Source organism: Pleurodeles waltl, chromosome 1_2 (assembly GCF_031143425.1).
Source record: "Pleurodeles waltl isolate 20211129_DDA chromosome 1_2, aPleWal1.hap1.20221129, whole genome shotgun sequence".
In the NCBI taxonomy this organism is placed as follows: domain Eukaryota; kingdom Metazoa; phylum Chordata; class Amphibia; order Caudata; family Salamandridae; genus Pleurodeles; species Pleurodeles waltl.
In genome coordinates this window covers 1,276,341,059-1,276,360,867 of record NC_090437.1, presented here as the reverse complement: position 1 = coordinate 1,276,360,867, position 19,809 = coordinate 1,276,341,059, and the positions used below count along the sequence as shown (strand labels likewise).

Here is a 19,809-nt window from a genome sequence, read left to right as displayed (position 1 = left end):
GATTAGGCCTAAATATAATTGGCTCTGACAACCTATCTGTAAGTCTCTAGTATGTTGTAGGGCGTAAAGGTTTAGTGACCCCAGTATAGTTAGTGCACCCATAAGTTCACTGCTGTTGTGTCCAGTGCCATTGTAAGGGCAGGCCTGCTTTGCTGGCTGCTTTTAAGGTAATATTAAACCTAAATTTGACTTTGGAATTAAAAGTACTTCCAAAGTTTCAAGCTACCTTTGTTTTGCATATGTCCCCTCTAAGGTCTGCCCTAGGTGCCCCCAGGGTTGGGTGCAGTGCAAGTATAAGCAGGGTCTTTGTAAAAGATGTTTTATAAGCCCTGGTGAGGAAAAAACTGCCAAATTTGTTTTCCTCATTGTAGAGCACCGGCAGCCAGTGTTGCTCTCTGAGGTGGGGTGTGATGTGGGCCGTTCTGGTCTAGGTCGAGTCTTGCAGCTGCGTTCTGAATGGTGTGGAGGAGTTAGGAGGGGAGTCCGACATAGAGGGCTTTTCCATAGTATAGTGTGCTGGTGATGATGGCCTGGATAACCGTCTTTCTGGTTTCGAAGACCTTACATAGCATGCGGAGGTTATGAAAGGTGGAGGAGGCCACTGTGTTCATCTGCTGTTTGAAGGTAAGATTGCTGTCAGTGATGATGCCAAGGTTGCGTGCGTGGTCCGTGGGAGTCGGAGGTTGTCCAAGCATGGATGGCCACCAGGAGTGGTCCCAGGGTGAGGGGTTGCTTCCAAAGATGATCAACTCCGTTTTGTCGGTGTTCCGTTTCAGGCAGTTGCAGCTCATCCATTCGGCGACGTGTGTCATGACGTTGCTGCAGTTGTCTCTGGGGTGGTGTGGTCTTCGAGAGGGATATTATTAGTTCCGTGTCGTCGGCGTAGGAGATGATGTTGAGTCCATGGGAGTGTAAGAGCTCAGTTAACGGTGTCACGTAGACATTGAAGAGAGTAGGGCTGAGGGATGATCCCTGCGAGACCCGTGCAAATGCTATTCTTCGGGTCTGACATGAAGGGTGGAAGGCGGACCCTATGGGTGCGGCCTGTGATGAAGGGGTGGATCCATTAGAGGGCGTTGCTTCAGAGCCTGATGTGGTGGAGTCTGGCGGTGATGGTGAAGTGGGAGATGGTGTCAAACACAGCGTAGAGGTCTAGGACGATCAGGGCCATCTTCTCACTGTGGTCCAGGAGGATCCTGATGTCATCCGTTGTGACGATTAGGGCGGTCTCTGTGCTGTGGTTGGAGCTAAAACCGTGAGAAGTCTAGCAGGTTGTGTCTTATAAGGTGTCCAGAGAGTTGCTTGTTGATGGCTTTTTCCTGGACCTTGGGCGGGAAAAGAAGCAGAGAGATGGGGTGGTCATTTTTGAGCTCGCTGGAGTGGCCCGAAAGTTTCTTCAGTAGTGGTTCGTCCTCTGCTTGTTTCCATGCCTCTGGGATAGTGACAGTCTTTATGGAGGTTTTGCAGATGTGAGTGAGGAAGCTGCTGATCTCCTCCTGACCGAGGTTGAAGATATAGTGTGGGCAGGGGGTCATTGGGTGTGCCGGAGTGGGTTGAGGTCATGAGGGCGGCTGTCTCCTGTATGGATAGTGTTGTCCAGGCTGTGATGATGTGGCCAGGGGAATCCTCAGTCGGAGTCAAAAGGTGATCTATGTTGGTCAAAGGCAGGCTCACCCCAGGTAGTCGTTTTCCACCTCAGACTACGTCGGACCTCTTGCACTCACTGGGGTTCACTATCAACATGCCAAAGTAACACCTGACTCTCTCGTAGATGCTAACTTTCATACTGATGTTTCAGCCTTTACCCTGGGTTTTGGTGAGACTGACTCTGAGGCTGTTGGGCCTCATGACCTCTTTCGTCCTGCTTGTGGAGCTTGCCCACTGGCATATGTGGGCTCTGCAGTGGGACCTGAAGTTCCAGTGGTTGCCGCATCAGGGGGATCGCTCCGACATGGTTCAGATCTCGGAGATAACTGCAAAAGATCTGCATTGGTGGTTAACAAACCGCTAAATGGGTCAGGGGAAGACCCCTCTCCCTTCCCATACCAGATCTTACAGGAGTGACTGATGTGTCACTCCTGGGATGGAGCAGCCATCTGGGAGAGGTGGGGATCAGCGGTCTCTGCTCTCCCTAGCAGAATCTGGACTCCACATCAACCTACTGGAGCTCTGGGAGCTCCGGCTGGTATTGAAAGCCTTTCTACCCTCCATCAAGAGAAGGCTATGAGGGCACAGTGGATTCACCTTTTCAGGTCACAGGACAGGTCCTGGACCTCCCATTGTCAATTACAGGCCTAAACTCCTGGGCATATGCTAGATTAGTGTAACATCAGTACCAAAATGAAAAGAACTCTCATTGAACTCTCTCTCTATTGTGAACTGACTCTATTGACATGTTAGGGTACATTCTCAAGCAGTCCCAGCAGTCTGACTCGATTTTAAACTTACCATATTGGTCAGGGATTGGGGATGCAAACTAACATGCTTCTATTTACATGCTTGTTAGCCTTTCCCTCTACTTTGCAGTTGTATAGGAAACTGTTGCCTATAAATGTTGTTTTCATGATAAGTTGAATTTCTCTAATTATACTCGTAGAATAGCTCATCAGCTGAAATGAGTGACTTGCTTTCATTTTTATTATACATCTTGTCTGCACATCTGCCAAGTGGCACCATGTAATGTGACACTTTAAAAAAGACCTGTTTTTTTTAACCATACTATCAATAATAAAACTGAAGCTATAAGTTTCAGAACACAGTTTACCATTGGCAATAAAGCCAGTTGGCTGAAATCTTCACCCAACATGATACCACTTGGTAGCTCTGTGTATGCGCTGTAAAAACATCAGTTATCCATAATTATTGAAATGTTTCCAATTTTGCGTAATTAGAACGAAAATTCAACGATATGGCGTTTGACATAGACCTAATTATGCTTTTTCCCTGTATTTCTTTGAACAGTTCCCGCCTGCCATGAGCAAAGGCTCTCGCAAAGTCTGGATATGGCCTTGACTTCTGCACTCAGTTCCATGCCATCATATACTTCAAAGCTCCCAAGGGGTCCACAGCAACTGGCTACTGATGGTGGTCTTAGCAGCATTAGTTCCTGGGTTTCTAGCACTCTGTCAGGTACAAATTCAGGCATATGAACGTTATTTATTTTGTAAGTATATAAGTCGTTTGTGTTGTACTCCTCTGTTCCAGGTAAAGGTCTTTTGGTACAAAGGGAAATTATTGGCTTACTTCCAACTGGACAAACAGGAGGTTCCTGTGGAAACCATCTCTACAGCCTTCAGCTGTTTCATGACTTTAGGCTGCCCTAGTGACAAACGGACACACCACAGCTCTAGCACTAGGGAGCTTTCACTTCTGCCATCAGGGACAACGCACTATTGCATTAAATCAAGATTTGTTGCATAGTGAAGAGCTAAAAACTAGTGATGACCATGTCTGCTGTGGATAAACTCTTTGAGACCAACCACATATAATTCCTGGATAGGAATTCCTGGCAGGGTCTAGAAGTCCCTCATTCCCTGTAAAGTCTAAGGGACCACCAATGCTCCGATTGTCTGACCTGTACTTTGTTCTGAGATCAGTAAATACTCTTCTTTTTAAGCCTGCATCATTTTTCCATCTCTAGAGTTTCTCTCCTAAAGAAAGAAGGCTGTGTCTAGGGATCACTTGTTCTGTTTAGCACCACCTAGAGCAGAGATTCTTTATTCAATCCAGGTATAAGGCCACTGTGAAAATGTTTCTGCTGAGAGCACTGCATTCCTCAGATTCAGTCTGCATTCTTCTTCCTTAGGCAGAACATGTCATTTACCCATGATCAGTCATCTCATCCAGCAGTACCTACATTACCTCTAGCCCTTGTGTTTTCTTAGTAGACCTCTAGCCAATTGCTAACCTGACAACCTCAGAAGAGCCCCTGCTGGACCTGCATTTATGACGAAAGGAAAGCATAGTGATGTGTGCTGGTACCTGAGATGGAGTAACCCTCCATCAGCCATCCAAATTCTTATCTGTGACCCAGGTGAGGTGAGCATGCGAAACACCAATCAACTGGAACCCAAATGGAGAAATAGTCAAGATACCATGCATAAAGACACCTTAAAATCTGCCCTAAAATGCTACCACCAGCTGATACAAAACAACAATCATGCAACTCTTGCAGACTGCATCATGCTGGCACAACCAGCAGCAGGGAAATCTTCACCATCATCAAAGATCTGCAGCCTCCACCATTGTCACCCACTTGCATGATCTTTGCAACAAGCTGTTGGAATTCTTCTATAACAAAATTGCTTTCATGTACATCAACTTGGACCCTCAACTGGACCCCGTCACAGTTGCAACTCAGTTTCCTATCACAGCTGAAGAACGAACCCTACCCTCGTGGCCCACCGTCACCACTGTCGAAACTGCTGTTACCATGAAGACCATCCATTTGGATGCCCCATCTGACTCTTGACCTGTCACTTTTCACCAAAGAACTCCTACTGAGCCGCGAAGTACTAACACCCATCCTCAATGCCTCCCGTGACTCTACCACATTCCTGGACTCTGGAAATACGCCAGAGTCATGCCCCTGCTCAAGAAACCATCCCTTGACCCATACACACTCTTCAACTATAGACCCATCTCCCTCCTACCATACCGTGCCAAGATCTTAGAGAAACTAATAACCTGATGCATTATCAACGGCCTTAGCAGCCATCAGCTCCTCAATGCCACATAGTCTATATTCAGGCCCTGCCACAGTACGGAAACAACACTCATTTGGCAATTTCTCACACCCCATCCTCATCAAGCACCTACACGAGATTGCCTTCCAAGGTCCCGCTCTCCAAAGCTCCATCAGGTATAACAGAAGCTGTCAGCCTGGCTCTTTACTCCTCAAAAGCTCACCTCATTGGCGGAGTGCCTCAAGGTTCATCACTCGGCCCCACTCTCTTCTATGCATACATGATCCTCTCATCCGCGTGCACTACTTTGGAAATACTATGCAAGTCCTAGTCACCCTCTCGGTAAAGACCCCAAACAAGAAACAAATTCACAGGCTGCATGACTGAAGACTTACTGGATGAAAGCCAGCAGTCTCAAGCTCAATACCGACCAGACAGAAGGAGTGATCTTCAGCAAGAACACCTCGTCATGGGACTCCAAATGGGGGCTGGCCGAACTCTGACCCACACTCAGCACCCACTCCAGTAACCTCAAAATTTTAATTAACAGTAAACTGAATGTGACATGACAAGTCAGCACCATCACTGGATCCTGCTTCCATACCCTGAAGATCCTGAGCAAGATCTTCAAATGACTGCCAAGTAATATAAGAAAAACAGTCACTCACGCCCTTGTCACCAGCAAGTTGAACTATGAGAAAACCCTACATTGGAATCACCAAACAACTCACCAGAAGACTACATTGGGTCCAGAACTCAGAAGCCAGACTCATCCTCAACTTCCCACGCAGAACTCTCATCACACCACACCCAAGGAAGAATCATTGGCTCCCAATACAGACACATGATAATTTCGAACGTCTCCCACACATTTTCAAACCACTACACAACTTCAGCCCAACCTATCTATATAGTAGCATCTCATTCTACCAAACATCCATACACCTCTGCTCAGCAGGACTCCTTCTCACACACACACATCCCACCCATTCACAGACAAGATTAGGAGGACCGGCGTTCTCTTTCATCACTCTTGTAGCGTGGAACAATCTTGCTCCCCACATCAGAGCCTCTTTCTTCCTTGTTCAGTTCCACATGAAGCAAAATACCTGGCTTTTTAATTAACCAGCCTACCCTAGGCACACACCTGCTCAGTGTCAGGATCCAATCGTAGGGGGTACTGTGCTATACTAATACATATAACATAACACACACATGATCTTTACCAATAAATGCTAGGTAAATTGGGGGAAAATTCCCACAACCAAAGAAACTGTACAGTAGACCCTTTATACAAGAGCAAGATCTGCTGAAGCTGCATAGCTTCTGGAACGCCACAGAAATTGCCCTAAATGAGATCAAGGACACAGGAATGTCCTGGGAAGGAAAGATTGAGGAGATGGAGTGGATATGGCCCAGAAAAATAGTAGATAGCCATGAAAATGGGGGAAAATATAAACAAGCAATGGCAAAGCCAATAAGTCTCAACTTTGGGGTCTGCTGACTTTGCTTATGTATTTTAGCCTTGCTGTACAGCATCCCAAATGGGAGAAGCACACGGACAAGACAGCAAGTACGTGAGTAAGGTACCTGGAAAATACACGGAGTCCTATGGAGTGCTTAGCAAGACAACAGTAATGCTTTAAAAGAAAGCAGTAGAAGCATAGAAACAAACCAGTCAAAAAAGATGGTAAAGAGGCTATCCTCCATGGGAATGACAAAGAAAAGATTGACACACTCAAGCACGAACAAGAGGTAGGCAAATGACCATGACAGGAAAGCCCACCAGTGGTAAACAATGGGCAAGCTTCTTGGTAGGTTCTTGATGAGCTCACAATATATCTTGCTACAGATAGAATATGCGCTGGCTAGAAAGATGGACTTAAAAAGTTATTCCTGTTGAAAAAAACTTTGGTGTTAAATCTACCCCACAAAATATCAAATTTACGACGATGGCCCACTTGATAAAAACATACACCTGCTGGAACCTTAAACATCTAATTTTTGCAAACAATTTTGTCCAAAACATTGTTTACCCTTCATTTCTGTTCCTCGAAAATACAGGCCACCAAGGAGTGGAAGAATATTAAATAATGTGTTGCAAAGGCCCTTTGGCTAATTCACAGCAGCAGCCCAGCAAAGGCAGGTGAAGATGCGGAAGTATTGTTATACTTCACTCCAGAGCATATGTTCCTAAACTCCTACTCCAAGTAGGCATTTGCGGCCTTATGTCAGTAGTCTTTGTAAATACTACACAAGTACTCTGCGACCTAATATAGGTGATGCAGAAACAAGTATTGGAGTTTACCTAAATATGAACTGTCCAAAGTGCTCTCACCGCTAAAACTTGGTATAATTGTCTTAAACCTGTTTGGCTTATTTAATTTACCTAAAACTCCCTTGTAAAGTGGTATACCATTTACCCATGGCCTCTAAATTAAATTCTAATAGTGGGCCTGCAGCACAGATTGCGCCACCCACAGAAGTAGCCTTTCAGACTTGTCTCAGGCCAGCCACTGCTGTGCCTGTGTGCAGTTTACTGCCACATTGCCTTTGCAAGTCAAACTATTTGCCAAGGCCTAAACACCTTTCTATTGCACCTAAGTCACCCCTGAGGTAGGCTTTAGATAGCCCTATGGGCAGGGTGCTGTGTATGTAAAAGGTAGGACGTATTTTTTATGTGTTACGTGTCCTAGTAGTGACAAACAGCCTATTTCGTTTCTCACTATTGTTAGTGTTGCTCCTTTCATAGGTTTGCATTGGGAATTCCCTTATATATGTCTGTGGTAATTTCTGATCTATTAGGAGTAGCATGGGCATGTTTGGAATAGTAGTGTGAAATCCTGCCTACTGGTGTAGGTGGAATTTACATTACTATTTTGGATATGCCACTTTTAGAAAGTGGTAATTTCTCTGTGCTTATAACTCTAGTGCTTTGCAGCCTGACTCCAATCCACATCGGGGGCAGAGTGACAGCTCGAGTTGGTGCATACTTTCCAGACAGCCATCACATAGGAGGGGCTGGGTGTGACATAAGAGGAATCTGCATACTGATAGTCATCCTGGGCTGGGGAGAGGGCTGGGTTGTTCACACCTTACATGTGAATAGGCTGTGTGTCCCCCCCTCACACAATGGGCTGATTACCGCCTACTGATCCCTGGAGACTGAGCTGGGTTGAAAGGTTGTTGTGCTTCACTTTAAAGGGCACTTTTGAAGTTAACTCCTGAACAAACACATTTTTGAAGAATAAGTACAGGGGCTCCATGATTTTAGAGCACTTTTTGAACTGGGACCAAACCTCTTCTGGAACTGCACAATGACTCACCTGGACTGCTCTTCTGTTGTTGCCCTGCTACCTGCTGCTGTTGGGTGGCCTAAAAGGAATCACTGGACTGCTTTTCTGTTGTTGCCCTGCTGCCAGTTACCGCCTACACCTTGCCAGAGGACTTCTGTGCTACCAGGAGAATGCGTCACCCCTATGAGAGCTGCTTTGTTGTTTGTGGTCTCCTGCCTGATTCTTACTCTGCTGAAGGAGGAACTGACACTTTGCAGTTTGGGCTGATGAGCTGGCCTTCTGCACGTTTGGTTTCCACGTGTTCTCCAGGGGCACGTTGGCTCGCCCCTGCTCCCATAAGGGGTTCTGAACCATAAAAGCCTCTTGGACGGCGTGATTGCCGGAAGGCTCTGAATCCGGCAATCATAGTATCTTTCTCAGGCTATCAGCGCTCACCTAGCAATCGCATCGCCCTGGGTTGCCAGATTTCATGGATGCTTTACAGGGCCCCGACGCACGTGTGGTTTAACAGGACCGAGCGCCCTAGGAGGTGGGACGGACGCCGCATTGTTGCAGAGAAATTTTGGCCTGCCCTGTATGCTGGGGAGTGACACCAGCACCACTGCACCGAGGACCATTTTTAAAATATTTTTTCACTGCACCAACAAGCGCTACCCGAGTCGCACCACCATCCCCCTGGCGCGTTGCTGGAGTGCCCAAGTGGTCGACAGTGTCAGCACACTAGAAATCGACTCCTGAAATCGCCTAATGTCTTAGTTGGGATCCACACAGAGGCAGTGTGGCTGCAAGGACCTGACGGAGAAGTGGGTTGTGGTTGTGTTGCCTGCGCGTGCAGCCTGTGGTAAAAAGCAGAAGCTGCGCTGCACCTCTGTGGGTAACCCTACGTGTGGGGACTGACAGTGCATAAGGGCTGCTCCATCAGGTTTGGTCTATACCTGGGGGCCCTGCTCCACGCCTCTGTACAGTGGGTTAGGCCCTCCATGTGGGCCCGGACGGTCACTAGGAGGAAAGTCTTTTCTTTGCTGGGAACTACCGTAAATCTTGGGGTGGAAGCACACAACCTGAAGATACTAAGTAGGAGCTCCCCCACGGATAGAGACCATTTCCATCTGTTGATAGTTCTGTAAACCACATAGAAGACACCCAGATGTTCCTGTTCCCTACCCTGTGTTCCTGAATATTTATGGAAACAAACAATGCTCTGTGTGTTCCCTGGTTGTGTTTTATGCCCCAGTGCCCTAACGTTTATTGTGGAATCTTGCAATATCAGGAAACAGAGTAGTATCTCCGAAGCTTACTCACTACTTATGGTTTATGCCGCTTATGGTCTCTTGCTTATTGACCAGAACAATAAGTACCATCCCTGAAGACAGCCTTTTTTTGAAAAAACCGTAGCATATTTATGGCTCATGCATAATAAGGCAGGCATTTATGGCTCATGTCATCTTTATACCTTATACTGGTCAGGTTAACACATTATATCAGGGGACTGCATAACATGCACATTAATGTTTTCTTTTATGATGTTTGGCAAACTAACAGTAGTTCCTTTGTTGTACTCATTGTGATGTTTCCAACAGTTGCCTAGTTGGCAAGTAATCACATTTATGTTGTATTGGTCTATGATTTATGTATAATATGCTTCATATTTTTATATAATCCTGTGTGGAGTCACTGGTGTGAGTATTGCACCAAAGCTTTACACATGATCTCTGAGGATAAGCCTGACTGCTCTGTGCCAAGCTACCAGGTTTGAGCACAGGTTATCTTTGGTGTGTAACATACTTCCCCTGGCTAGAATGGTGGGTTCTGCCTGGCTTAGGCGCCTACCTTATCCAACCAGAAACCCCATTTCTAACATGAACCATCCAGGGTATCAAAGCAGGAGTTGAGACAAAGGTTGATATCCGGACGAAGCTCATTTAACTGTTCATCCTTCTGTGGTCCTAAAGTGCTTAAAATCTACACCCAGGTCTAAGTGATATCTATATGTGATGCTACCTGCTTAGGTATTTCTCAAATTATAAGATGAAGCCTCCATCACTGCCTTTTTATACCCATGACCTCACCATTTTCATTGTGCTTTCAAGTTATTAGTACATTGGGCTACATTGGCCTTACAAAACTGAGTCATAAGTTTCAAAACAATGCCCTTTAAGGTGAAGCTGTTTGAAACTTGAGCCAAAGTAGTTTTTCAAATGTAGCTGTTAAGTGATATGTCACCCTCTTCATGAGACCATACTAGCTCTTAGATTTTATTTATTGACGGTTTTTGTTAAAATCCTTTCATGCACATAGAAAATGAATAAAGGATAAAATATAAAAATGTTAAAAAGTATTTGTTTTGGTATGTAGAGAATAAATTATATAAAAAAGTTATATGAGCCTTTAAGAATCTAAGAAGAACCTCTCAAAAAGTTAGGAATTATCAGCTTCGTCTACCATTTGAGCATTAATCATGAACACCTTAAAATTCTTGCTTAAGTTCATTTTACTGAAATTTCACAAGTGAAACAAAGCACGGCCAGGATTAACTGTGGCAAGCACCAACTTTACTTACACAAACACTGGTTAGAGTACACACTTTTCCTATGTAATTGTTTACGTCTTGGATGTGCTTGTGGTATACTTTTACATCAGAAGCAAATAAACTGTAATAAAATGAATCAGAAGAATGTCTTCATCCCCATGGTCAAAGGTTTTTCTGTGAAAGTAGTTTAGTCAACCTATGGCAATACCTTTATTTCTATTTGCAGTCTAAAGGTCCCATGAATGCATTGACATTTATGTTCCTTTATTTTGAGACATCTGTGCATCCTACTGTTTAATAACTTATGACTTCCTCCTGTCTGCAAGCCCTGTAGTTAAATGAAAGTGTGGCAGTGAAACTGGAGCTGCACTTGGCAAGGGACAAGAAAGGAAGGCTGCAAAATATTAACTTGTCTTATTTTTGTTTATGTAGTTTTATATAGCGCAAACTCGACCCAAAGTTATTGGAACAATTTACGTAAGCACCAGCTATCTGATGTTTGCCTTTTGTCCTATTTGGTTCCAAGCAACAATTGTTTTTGATTGTCCTAACCCAGTTCTTTTCTTTCCACATCATTCAGCTCTGATTCGGATCTCTGCTCTCGCTTTAATTGGTTTTCAAATGACCCTCCCAAAACAAACGCCAGTGTGCTAGGTAATGATCTGCTCTCCGAAAACATCCTTTGAACCATGCCGATACTGCAGAAAATAGATTTTGTTCACGAACCTGCATAAACTTTGGCTTTGATGCTTGGGTTTGGGGCATGACTGCTAATCAAACGATGAGGGCACCCTCATTCTCCTGAAGGTTATCCGGAACTGCAAAGCAAAGCTGTACGTTGCTGAACACAAGAAGTCCCACTCAAGCCCCCTTCTTGTTAGGAGAAGTCGCGTCTTTGAAGTCGACGATCCCAGGTTCAAGTGGAAGAGTAATAAGGGGAAGTTGAACTGACCCCCATCCCAACACTTTATATGGGGATAGGGTTGAGTTCAGCTTCCCCTTCTTATGCTTCCACTTTGACCTGAGATCTTTGACTGTGAAGACAACTTCTCCTAAGAAGAAGACTTCTCTCGGGAGCGAGGACTTGAGTCTCCCAGTAGAGCACAAAGGTGCTGATCAATCTCACTCTTGAGCTCCAGTCAAGTAGCCGATTTTGTAGTTGATCAATTGTGCCAGAATTTCCCAGGTCATCCGTGATGCCACAGCAGGTCGAGGCCTTTAAGAAGGCCATACTGAGTATCTTCAGCACTCTTCCAGGTCCCTCAGCCCCAAGGATCTACAGGATCTAAATTGGTGGATATGTCATCTATGGTGTCTGTACCCCTTGGACTTGTCAAAGGTTGAGCACTGACTCTGGTGCAGACTTCTACTCCGGCTTCAAGACTGTGTCAGTCCTTCCTTCATCAACACTGGAGCAGAATCTGGAACCAACTCCGATGACTTCAAACTGAAGTCTGCTCGACCCCTAATGAGGTCATGTTGCAAATCTGTTATAGTGCATCCAGTCCCCATACAGCTTGCATCTATTCCTATGCTACTACTACCGAAAAGGCACCCTCAGAGGCTCCACTATCTTTATGGTTCCAACTTTGACCAGAGCTTACCTCCACTCAGGGATGACAATGGTGGAAATAATATTCCCTCCACCCTCTGTTATGATGATGACTGCCTTTACAGGGACTTGCAGGTGTGGGCTTCATGCTTCCCCTGGTCCCTGACACAGGGTTGAAACTAACAGAAGAGAGTGCTTCCTTTGCTGTTCTAATCAGAGGAACAGCTGAAGTTTTGGACCTACACTGCCTTCAGTTGAATTCAAGATAAATGTCCTTACTTAGATTTTGTAACCTGTACCTGCCTCTTTGGCTCTTCAATCAAGCCCATACGGATACCTTAATGGGCACTTGGTGGACACCCTTCTGGTGTCCACAGTGAATAGGCAGGTTAGTAGATGGCGTAGGCTGGTTCCTGGTGTTGCTGCGATCATCACACACCATCCTACTTCAGAAACACTGGTGGTACAGGAATCCATCAGCAAGGTGAACCCTATTTCATTCCCTACGTCGCCCCTCACCTGCCCTCTACCTAAGGTGTCGAAGAGTATAGAAGGGTTCAGGAAACAATTTTTTTTCCATCTGCCAGCCTAGCATTGCGGTAGTCAATGCAGTGTGTTTATTGGGCTGATACATGGATGTCTTCTGGAATATGGCCACCAAGATCTTGTAAGCAGTTCTGGAAAACTGCAGGGCATCACTTGCTCAAACCATTTTAGATATGCAAGATGTGGGCAGATACATGATTTGTACTGGCCTTCGACAAGGTGCCCCTTTGCCATGCCTGGATGCCATCCACGGGGTTCCTGTGAACGTTCAGGTCAGCCTTATGGGTATGCCTTTTAATGGAGCACGTCTATTTGGAGAAAAAGCTGATTCAGCCTTAGCATGCTTAAGTAGAAATAGGTTATGACTCACTTTCTGGGTATCAAGACCCCTGCCAAACAGTTTCCTCACCATTTTAGTTAATTCTGATGCTACTCCAGGAGGTTGGTGTGTAGGCACGCCAGTCTCCCTAGCCCCCTTTGCAGTCACCCCAATCCTTTCGTGGTTGAGGATGTGGCTCTGGCAAACGACAAAGTAGGCATCTATGGCATTAATTCTTCCAGTCACCCTCCCCTGCGGCAACAGCCTCCAAGCCCCTTTGCTTACATTTAAGGATGCATAACCATCCTGTGGAAGGCAGAATCCAGTACTTTCTCCCAGGTTGGCGATCAGTCACATCTGACAGAGGTGTCCTCCAGATTGTTCGGCATGGTTATGCTCTGTTGTTTTTTTTCAGCCCCACAACACCTCCCTCCCACACCAGGCTGGGTCTCGGGAGAGCAACTATCCGCTTTATTGCAGGACGTAAAAGCTGTACTCGCCAAAGAAGCCATCAAGAGGGTTCCGGACTCGGAAATAAGAAACAGGTTTTAATTTAGCTGTTTCCTTGTACCAAATAAAAAGAGCTTCAGCCCATCTTTGATCATCTCCTGAATTCCTTCCTCTGAAAGAAAAAAGTCAAAATGATCACAGTGTCCCAGGTTCTCTCTGCTCTCGATCGGGGTAACCTGAGCGTGGCCCTAGATCTGCTGGATATGTATTTTCATATACCTGCCCTGCAGTCCCATGGGCATTACCTGTGGTTCAGGGCAGGGTATGCCAGGAGCCTTTTCAGTTTTCTGAGCTCCCCTCCGGCTTCTTCCGCGCCCCTTGGATGCTAATAAAAGTGATGGCGGTTGTCATTGCTGAACTTAGGAAGCCGGGCATACCAGTTTTCTTCTACATCTGTTGAATGTAGGCTCACCACAGTCTATTGTAGACCACCTCCATATGAAACCATTCCTCCTGACCACATTGGGATTCACAATCAATTAGCTGGAGTCACACCTTACTCCTTTTCAGATGCTGCCCTTCATTTGTGCTATCCTTGACATGGTTTAGTTTAGGGCCTTTACTCTGAGGCTTTTGGACTACAATCCCAATGATTCAGCCTTGGTCCTGGATCTCCATGAGAGCACTTCTGAGGATTCTTGGTAACTGCCCACGATTTGTAGTGGCGGCCGCTCAACCGCTGTTGGACCAGCGGCAGGCCCTTCTCCCTTCCCCCACCCAGTGCTCACAGTAGTAATGGATGTTTTGCTGCTCGGTTGTGGATGTCACCTGGAGGAGAATGAATCTGAAGATACTGGTCTCCGCTGAAAGCCTGGCACTATACCAGTCTGTTAGATTTACAGGCTGTTTATCTGGCGCTGAAGGCCTTCCTGCCATTCATCAAGGGTTGACTGGTGCCCCCATGGGGTATTGTAGCAGATAAAGTGGAGTGGGGGCCTATGGTAGCAGGCTGTGCGCCTCTGAAGTTGACTGGAACATCACAGCACATCCCTGATGAACCATGTGGCAGAATCATTTAACATCAGGGCGGACAAGCTCAGCAGGTGACACCTGCCAAATCCCAAAAGGTGGCTGCATCCTGAGATGCACAGGACATCCTTTGAACACTGGGGGCAGCCCTGGCAGGACCTTTTTGCCACTGTTGAATGTGCAGTGTCAGAACATTTGTGTGCTGGAGTTCCTGCAGAAACTTTCTCTATGAGTTGCATTCCAGCCGAGTGGAACACTGTACTCCTGTACATCTTCCTGCCAAAGGTGCTGCAGGAATGGCAGGGTCCAAGTCATCCTATTGGCTCTAGATTGGGCCAGGAGAGTGTGGTACCCAGAGCTTATGGGTATGAGTGTCTTTTCCCTTCCTCATCAGGTTGCCACTCTTATAAGATCTTGTATCACAGCTGCAGGACAGGGTCTGCACCCGAACCTGTGCCATTCATTCCACTGTTGCTGGAGATGGAGGAGCGGCAGCTGAATGCGTTCGATCTACCACATGAGGTATGGGATGGAAATCTAAACTTTGCTGCCAGGCATTTGTCTGCAAATTCCATTTACACCTGTAAAAGGGACACGTTTGTGGCCTTGTGTGAAGTCTGCAGAACATACCATTTGCAAGCCTATTAGATGTTTTATTGATGGTTTTGTTTTTAGCACAGCAAGAACTATCAAAGTTTAATTGTCGAACCTTTCAGCAGTTTTTTGTTTGTCCCCCAACTGTCTCTTTCTAAATCACTTGTTGTGATGCAGTTTCTTAAAGGTTTAAAATACATGTTCCTTCCCAAACAGCTTATTATGCCACAGTGTGCCTTAAATTTGTTTTAACGTTTCTCATGCGTGCTATCTTCAAGTCCATGCACATGTGGGTGGTGCGTCTTCTGATGTTAGGTTCTCTTCCTTATTGCGATCACTTCATTTCATCGCATGAGATAGCACCAGACCGTATCAGTACATCCGCCTGAAACCACCTTTTTCCCAGGCAAGCTGGTGCTGAGGAGCTGAGGTGCTGTTTGCCGAAATGTGTAACTTCTTTCAACTCTGGGCAATCCAACACTCTCACAGCATTCTTTGCCACCTTTCGAAAGAGGCGAAGGAGCTCCAGTTAGACACCAAAAGAGCATTACATTTTTCCGTAGTGTGTACTAAGGACTATTGGGTGGATGATCCGCATTTTTGTATGGTTTTCCGGAGTGAAGAAAGGGAAGGCTGTGCAAAAGAGGGCTCTATCGAGTTGGTTAGTCCTCTGCATAAAGACCTGGTTTACAAAACACTAATGCATTGGCTGCCAGGTCTGACAATAGGGGCATATTGCTCATTCAGAGCTATTCCTTTGGTGAAGAATCTGCAGTTAGAAATATCCACCGGGGTGTGGAATTCTGATAGCCCGACGTCCGGGACATATTCTTTGAAGTCAAGGATAAACATTTTTCATGTTTATTTTGTCCTTGGGACAAGTAGGCCTAACCTCCTGCAGCTCAAACCCTTTGACTGTCAGTTCACAGTACCACATTATGGAACAGGGGCATTGTCTGCGGTTCAGGTTATATTTGTGGCCATATGTTAATGCTTTACAGACTTGTATTTATGATTCATTAATACAAAGGCTTTATAATTGGGGCGAGTGATGGAAGGAAATGTTGTAAGATTGGACTGAGCTACTGAGAGTGTTTCCATTATTAAAAATGTGTGCAAGATTGCAAAGTTTTATGATGTGAGGCTATATATAATCCTCCCAAAATGCTCTATTAGATGCAAATATTTGCAAAAGTTTGAAAGCAAAAATAATGATTCCTTGCTTCCAAAATTAAAGGTTCACAAAAAATACAACTAGGAAAAAAACATTTTGCAAACCTACTGCAAAATTACAAGTACCATTTCTTTGTAGCATTATTTAGTAAAATGTGTTGGTGCATGCTAGTATTTCCCAAAAATATTTTTAATGGAAATCAGTGTAACCAGTTTCAACAAGGTTATGGAAAACGCGAAAATAAACAAGATTGGCAAAGCCAAAAGGTCTATAATAGGCGGTCACCCTTTTGGTTTTGTCAACGCATTTCTTGTTTTGACATGGTTTTTGTAAAACTTTATTATTGTGGGAGTGGCTGAGCACTCATCATTATAACAAATTTTGGCAAATATATTTTTTTTTGTTCTAAAAAATCACAATGTGCCACAGTAGTAGTCCCTGGCACTGAACAAAACTACTTTGTGTGCCGATATGCTCCTTGTGAAAGAGCTGAATGATGTGGCTCACAGTGAAGCCAGCTGAGAGAGTGAGAGATAGAATTCTAATAAAACCAAAAGGTCTTGATTAACTCCAGACTTAATTAGGGACCAAATTCTTAAAGAAAGTCACAAAAGTGTATGGTATATGTCCTTACATTAGTTCAGATTTACAATTTTCATGAATTCACAAGAATTTACAGAAGTAGGCCAGGGTATCGTGGTAGAAAATATTCATGAACCACGTTAGCATGCACAAAATCTATTGATCGTTTAGAAGTTCACTTTCCCTCCAAAGACTTTTTTCCCAACCCTGGTAGAAGTTTTACTTCTGCCCTTGTCAGGAGTAAATTTCCAACCTTTCTCAGTATGGGGAAAGTTTTTAGAGAATAGCTGGAGAAAACCCCTAAAAATGCAGGTTAGTAGGTTTGCACAGACTCAAAAGGGCATTCTAACCCTGGAACTATTGCTTACACCTACCTCCAGCCCCAGTATGTAGATCGATGGAAATGTGGCAAAATAAGGGAATTGCTGGTATTCTAACCCCACTATAGAATGAGTCCTGGCATAATTAGAGAGACTATTATCAGAGCTGTTATGTAACAAGACTGCTGCCATAATTTGTCGGTACAGTACATGGCTCAAAGGGATAAATGAATTGTTTTACAGGACAGGTAGATCTATGAAGCAACCTGTCCCATGGACAAATACCTATTTCATTAAATTCCACTCCTAGCCATCAGAATAACAAGTTGCTTACCTTCAGCAGTGCTCTTTCTGGTGGATACTCTATTGCAAATTCCCCACTGCACTCCTCCGTCCTAGTATTGTTCGGTGGCCTCTTTTTGTCATCCAAAAAGGTCCTAAAATTAGAGATATGCACACTGGTACCAACATTTATTCTGTGCTTTGTATCCCAGGTCCGTAAAAGACTCAAGCTAGAAACTGAATACAGCTTGCAGGGGTGGTGTTTACATGCAGCTCCGCTCTGTCAGTTCTGGGTGGAACTGCTGTACGCCACCTCACAGTGCGAATGAGCACTTCTGTGAAAAGTTTTCGGATCCAGTTCGACGCCTGTGGAATATTCTAAAGATGATAAATCTGCCTTTAGGTGCAATATCCACCTGAAAGAGCATTACCGAAGGTAAGTGATTTGTTCACTAGTCAGAACTTCTAGTGACCTGGTCTGGATAGAACATTACATGCTTGAGTACATGCCGTGTGCCATCAGTGACAGGTCTCAAGTTACTGTGCCCAGTCCTGTCGGTTTGTGTCAATGTAGGCCACAGCTTTGTGCAGGCTGGGACTGAATGTTTTTGGGCCCTTTTGCACTGCAGAGGGTATATGGAAGTGTGGTATTTTTGTGGTGGGCTATTACTCTTGATGGTCAGAAGTGGAGTTGTGAAGAATGCTAACAGTGTGAAAGTTATTGAGTGTTTAGAGTGCGTGTGTGTTTACCATAGAAGTGATTCCTAATGTAATTATCACAAATAGCAGTGCTGAGTTTACCTGCATTAAGTTTGGTGATTTCCCAGGGGTAGTGGTCTACTTGAAACATGCAATAGTGTAATTAAAGTTAACTTACAATTGTCTGGCGCCAATGTATTGGGCTGTGTGAACAATCTGATTAAATTATGAGCTATTCTCACCACACCTTAACCCCTTCGCTGCCAGGCCTTTTCCACTCCTCTGCCGAGCCTTTTTTTGGCAATTTGGGGCAGTTTGCGCTTAGGCCCTCATAACTTTTTGTCCACATAAGCTAGCCAAGCCAAATTTGCGTCCTTTTATTCCAACATCCTAGGGATTCTAGAGGTACCCAGACTTTGTGGGTTCCCCTGAAGGAGGCCAAGAAATTAGCCAAAATACAGTTTAAAGAAAAATGGGAAAAAGTGGCTGCAGAAGAAGGCTTGTGGTTTTTTCTCTGAAAATGGCATCAACAAAGGGTTTGCGGTGCTAAAATCACCAGCTTCCCAGCTTTCAGGAACAGGCAGACTTGAATCAGAAAACCCAATTTTTCAACACAAATTTGGCATTTTACTGGGACATTCCTCATTTTTTAAAATGTTTGTGCTTTCAGCCTCCTTCCAGTCAGTGACAGAAATGGGCGTGAAACCAATGCTGGATCCCAGAAACCTAAACATTTCTGGAAAGTAGAAGAAATTCTGAATTCAGCAAGGGATCATTTGTGTAGATCCTACAAGGGTTTCCTACAGAAAATAACAACTGAAAAAGAAAAATATTGAAATTGAGGTGAAAAAAACATCAGTTTTTCTCTACGTTTTACTCTGTAACTTTTTCCTGCAATGTCAGATTTTCAAAAGCAATATACCGTTACGTCTGCTGGACTCCTCTGGTTGCGGGGATATATAGGGCTTGTAGGTTCATCAAGAACCCTAGGTACCCAGAGCCAATAAATGAGCTGCACCCGGCAGTGCGTTTTCATTGTATACCGGGCATACAGCAATTCATTTGCTGAAATATAAAAAGTGAAAAATAGCTATCAAGAAAACCTTTGTATTTCCAAAATGGGCACAAGATAAGGTGTTGAGGAGCAGTGGTTATTTGCACATCTCTGAATTCTGGGGTGACCATACTAGCATGTGAATTACAGGGCATTTCTCAAATAGATGTCTTTTTTACACACTCTTTTATATTTGGAAGGAAAAAATGTAGAGAAAGACAAGGGGCAATAACACTTGTTTGCTAATCTATGTTCCCCCAAGTCTCCCGATAAAAATGATACCTCACTTGTGTGGGTAGGCCTAGCACCCGCGACAGGAAACGCCCCAAAACGCAACGTGGACACATCACATTTTTTTAAAGAAAACAGAGGTGTTTTTTGCAAAGTGCCTACCTGTAGATTTTGGCCTCTAGCTCAGCCGGCACCTAGGGAAACCTACCAACCCTGTGCATTTTTGAAAACTAGAGACCTAGGGGAATCCAAGATGGGGTGACTTGTGGGGCTCTGACCAGGTTCAGTTACCCAGAATCCTTTGCAAACCTCACAATTTGGCTAAAAAAACATGTTAACCTCACATTTCAGTTACAGAAAATTCTGGAATCAGAGAGGAGCCACAAATTTCCTTCCACCCAGCGTTCCCCCAAGTCTCCTGATAAAAATGATACCCCACTTGTGTGGGTAGGCCTAGTGCCCGTGA

The 19,809-nt window shown here is 44.7% G+C and overlaps 1 protein-coding gene across 2 annotated transcripts in view; it reads left to right on the top strand.

Moving 5' to 3' along the window:
• UBOX5 (U-box domain containing 5) overlaps nt 1-19,809 on the top strand; it is a 110,439-nt gene that overhangs the window by 78,761 nt on the left and 11,869 nt on the right. For both annotated transcript variants that reach the window (XM_069204843.1, XM_069204853.1), the window contains one exon: nt 2,962-3,129. In XM_069204843.1, the coding sequence (XP_069060944.1) occupies nt 2,962-3,129 (168 nt within the window). The remainder of the gene's footprint in view (nt 1-2,961; nt 3,130-19,809) is intronic.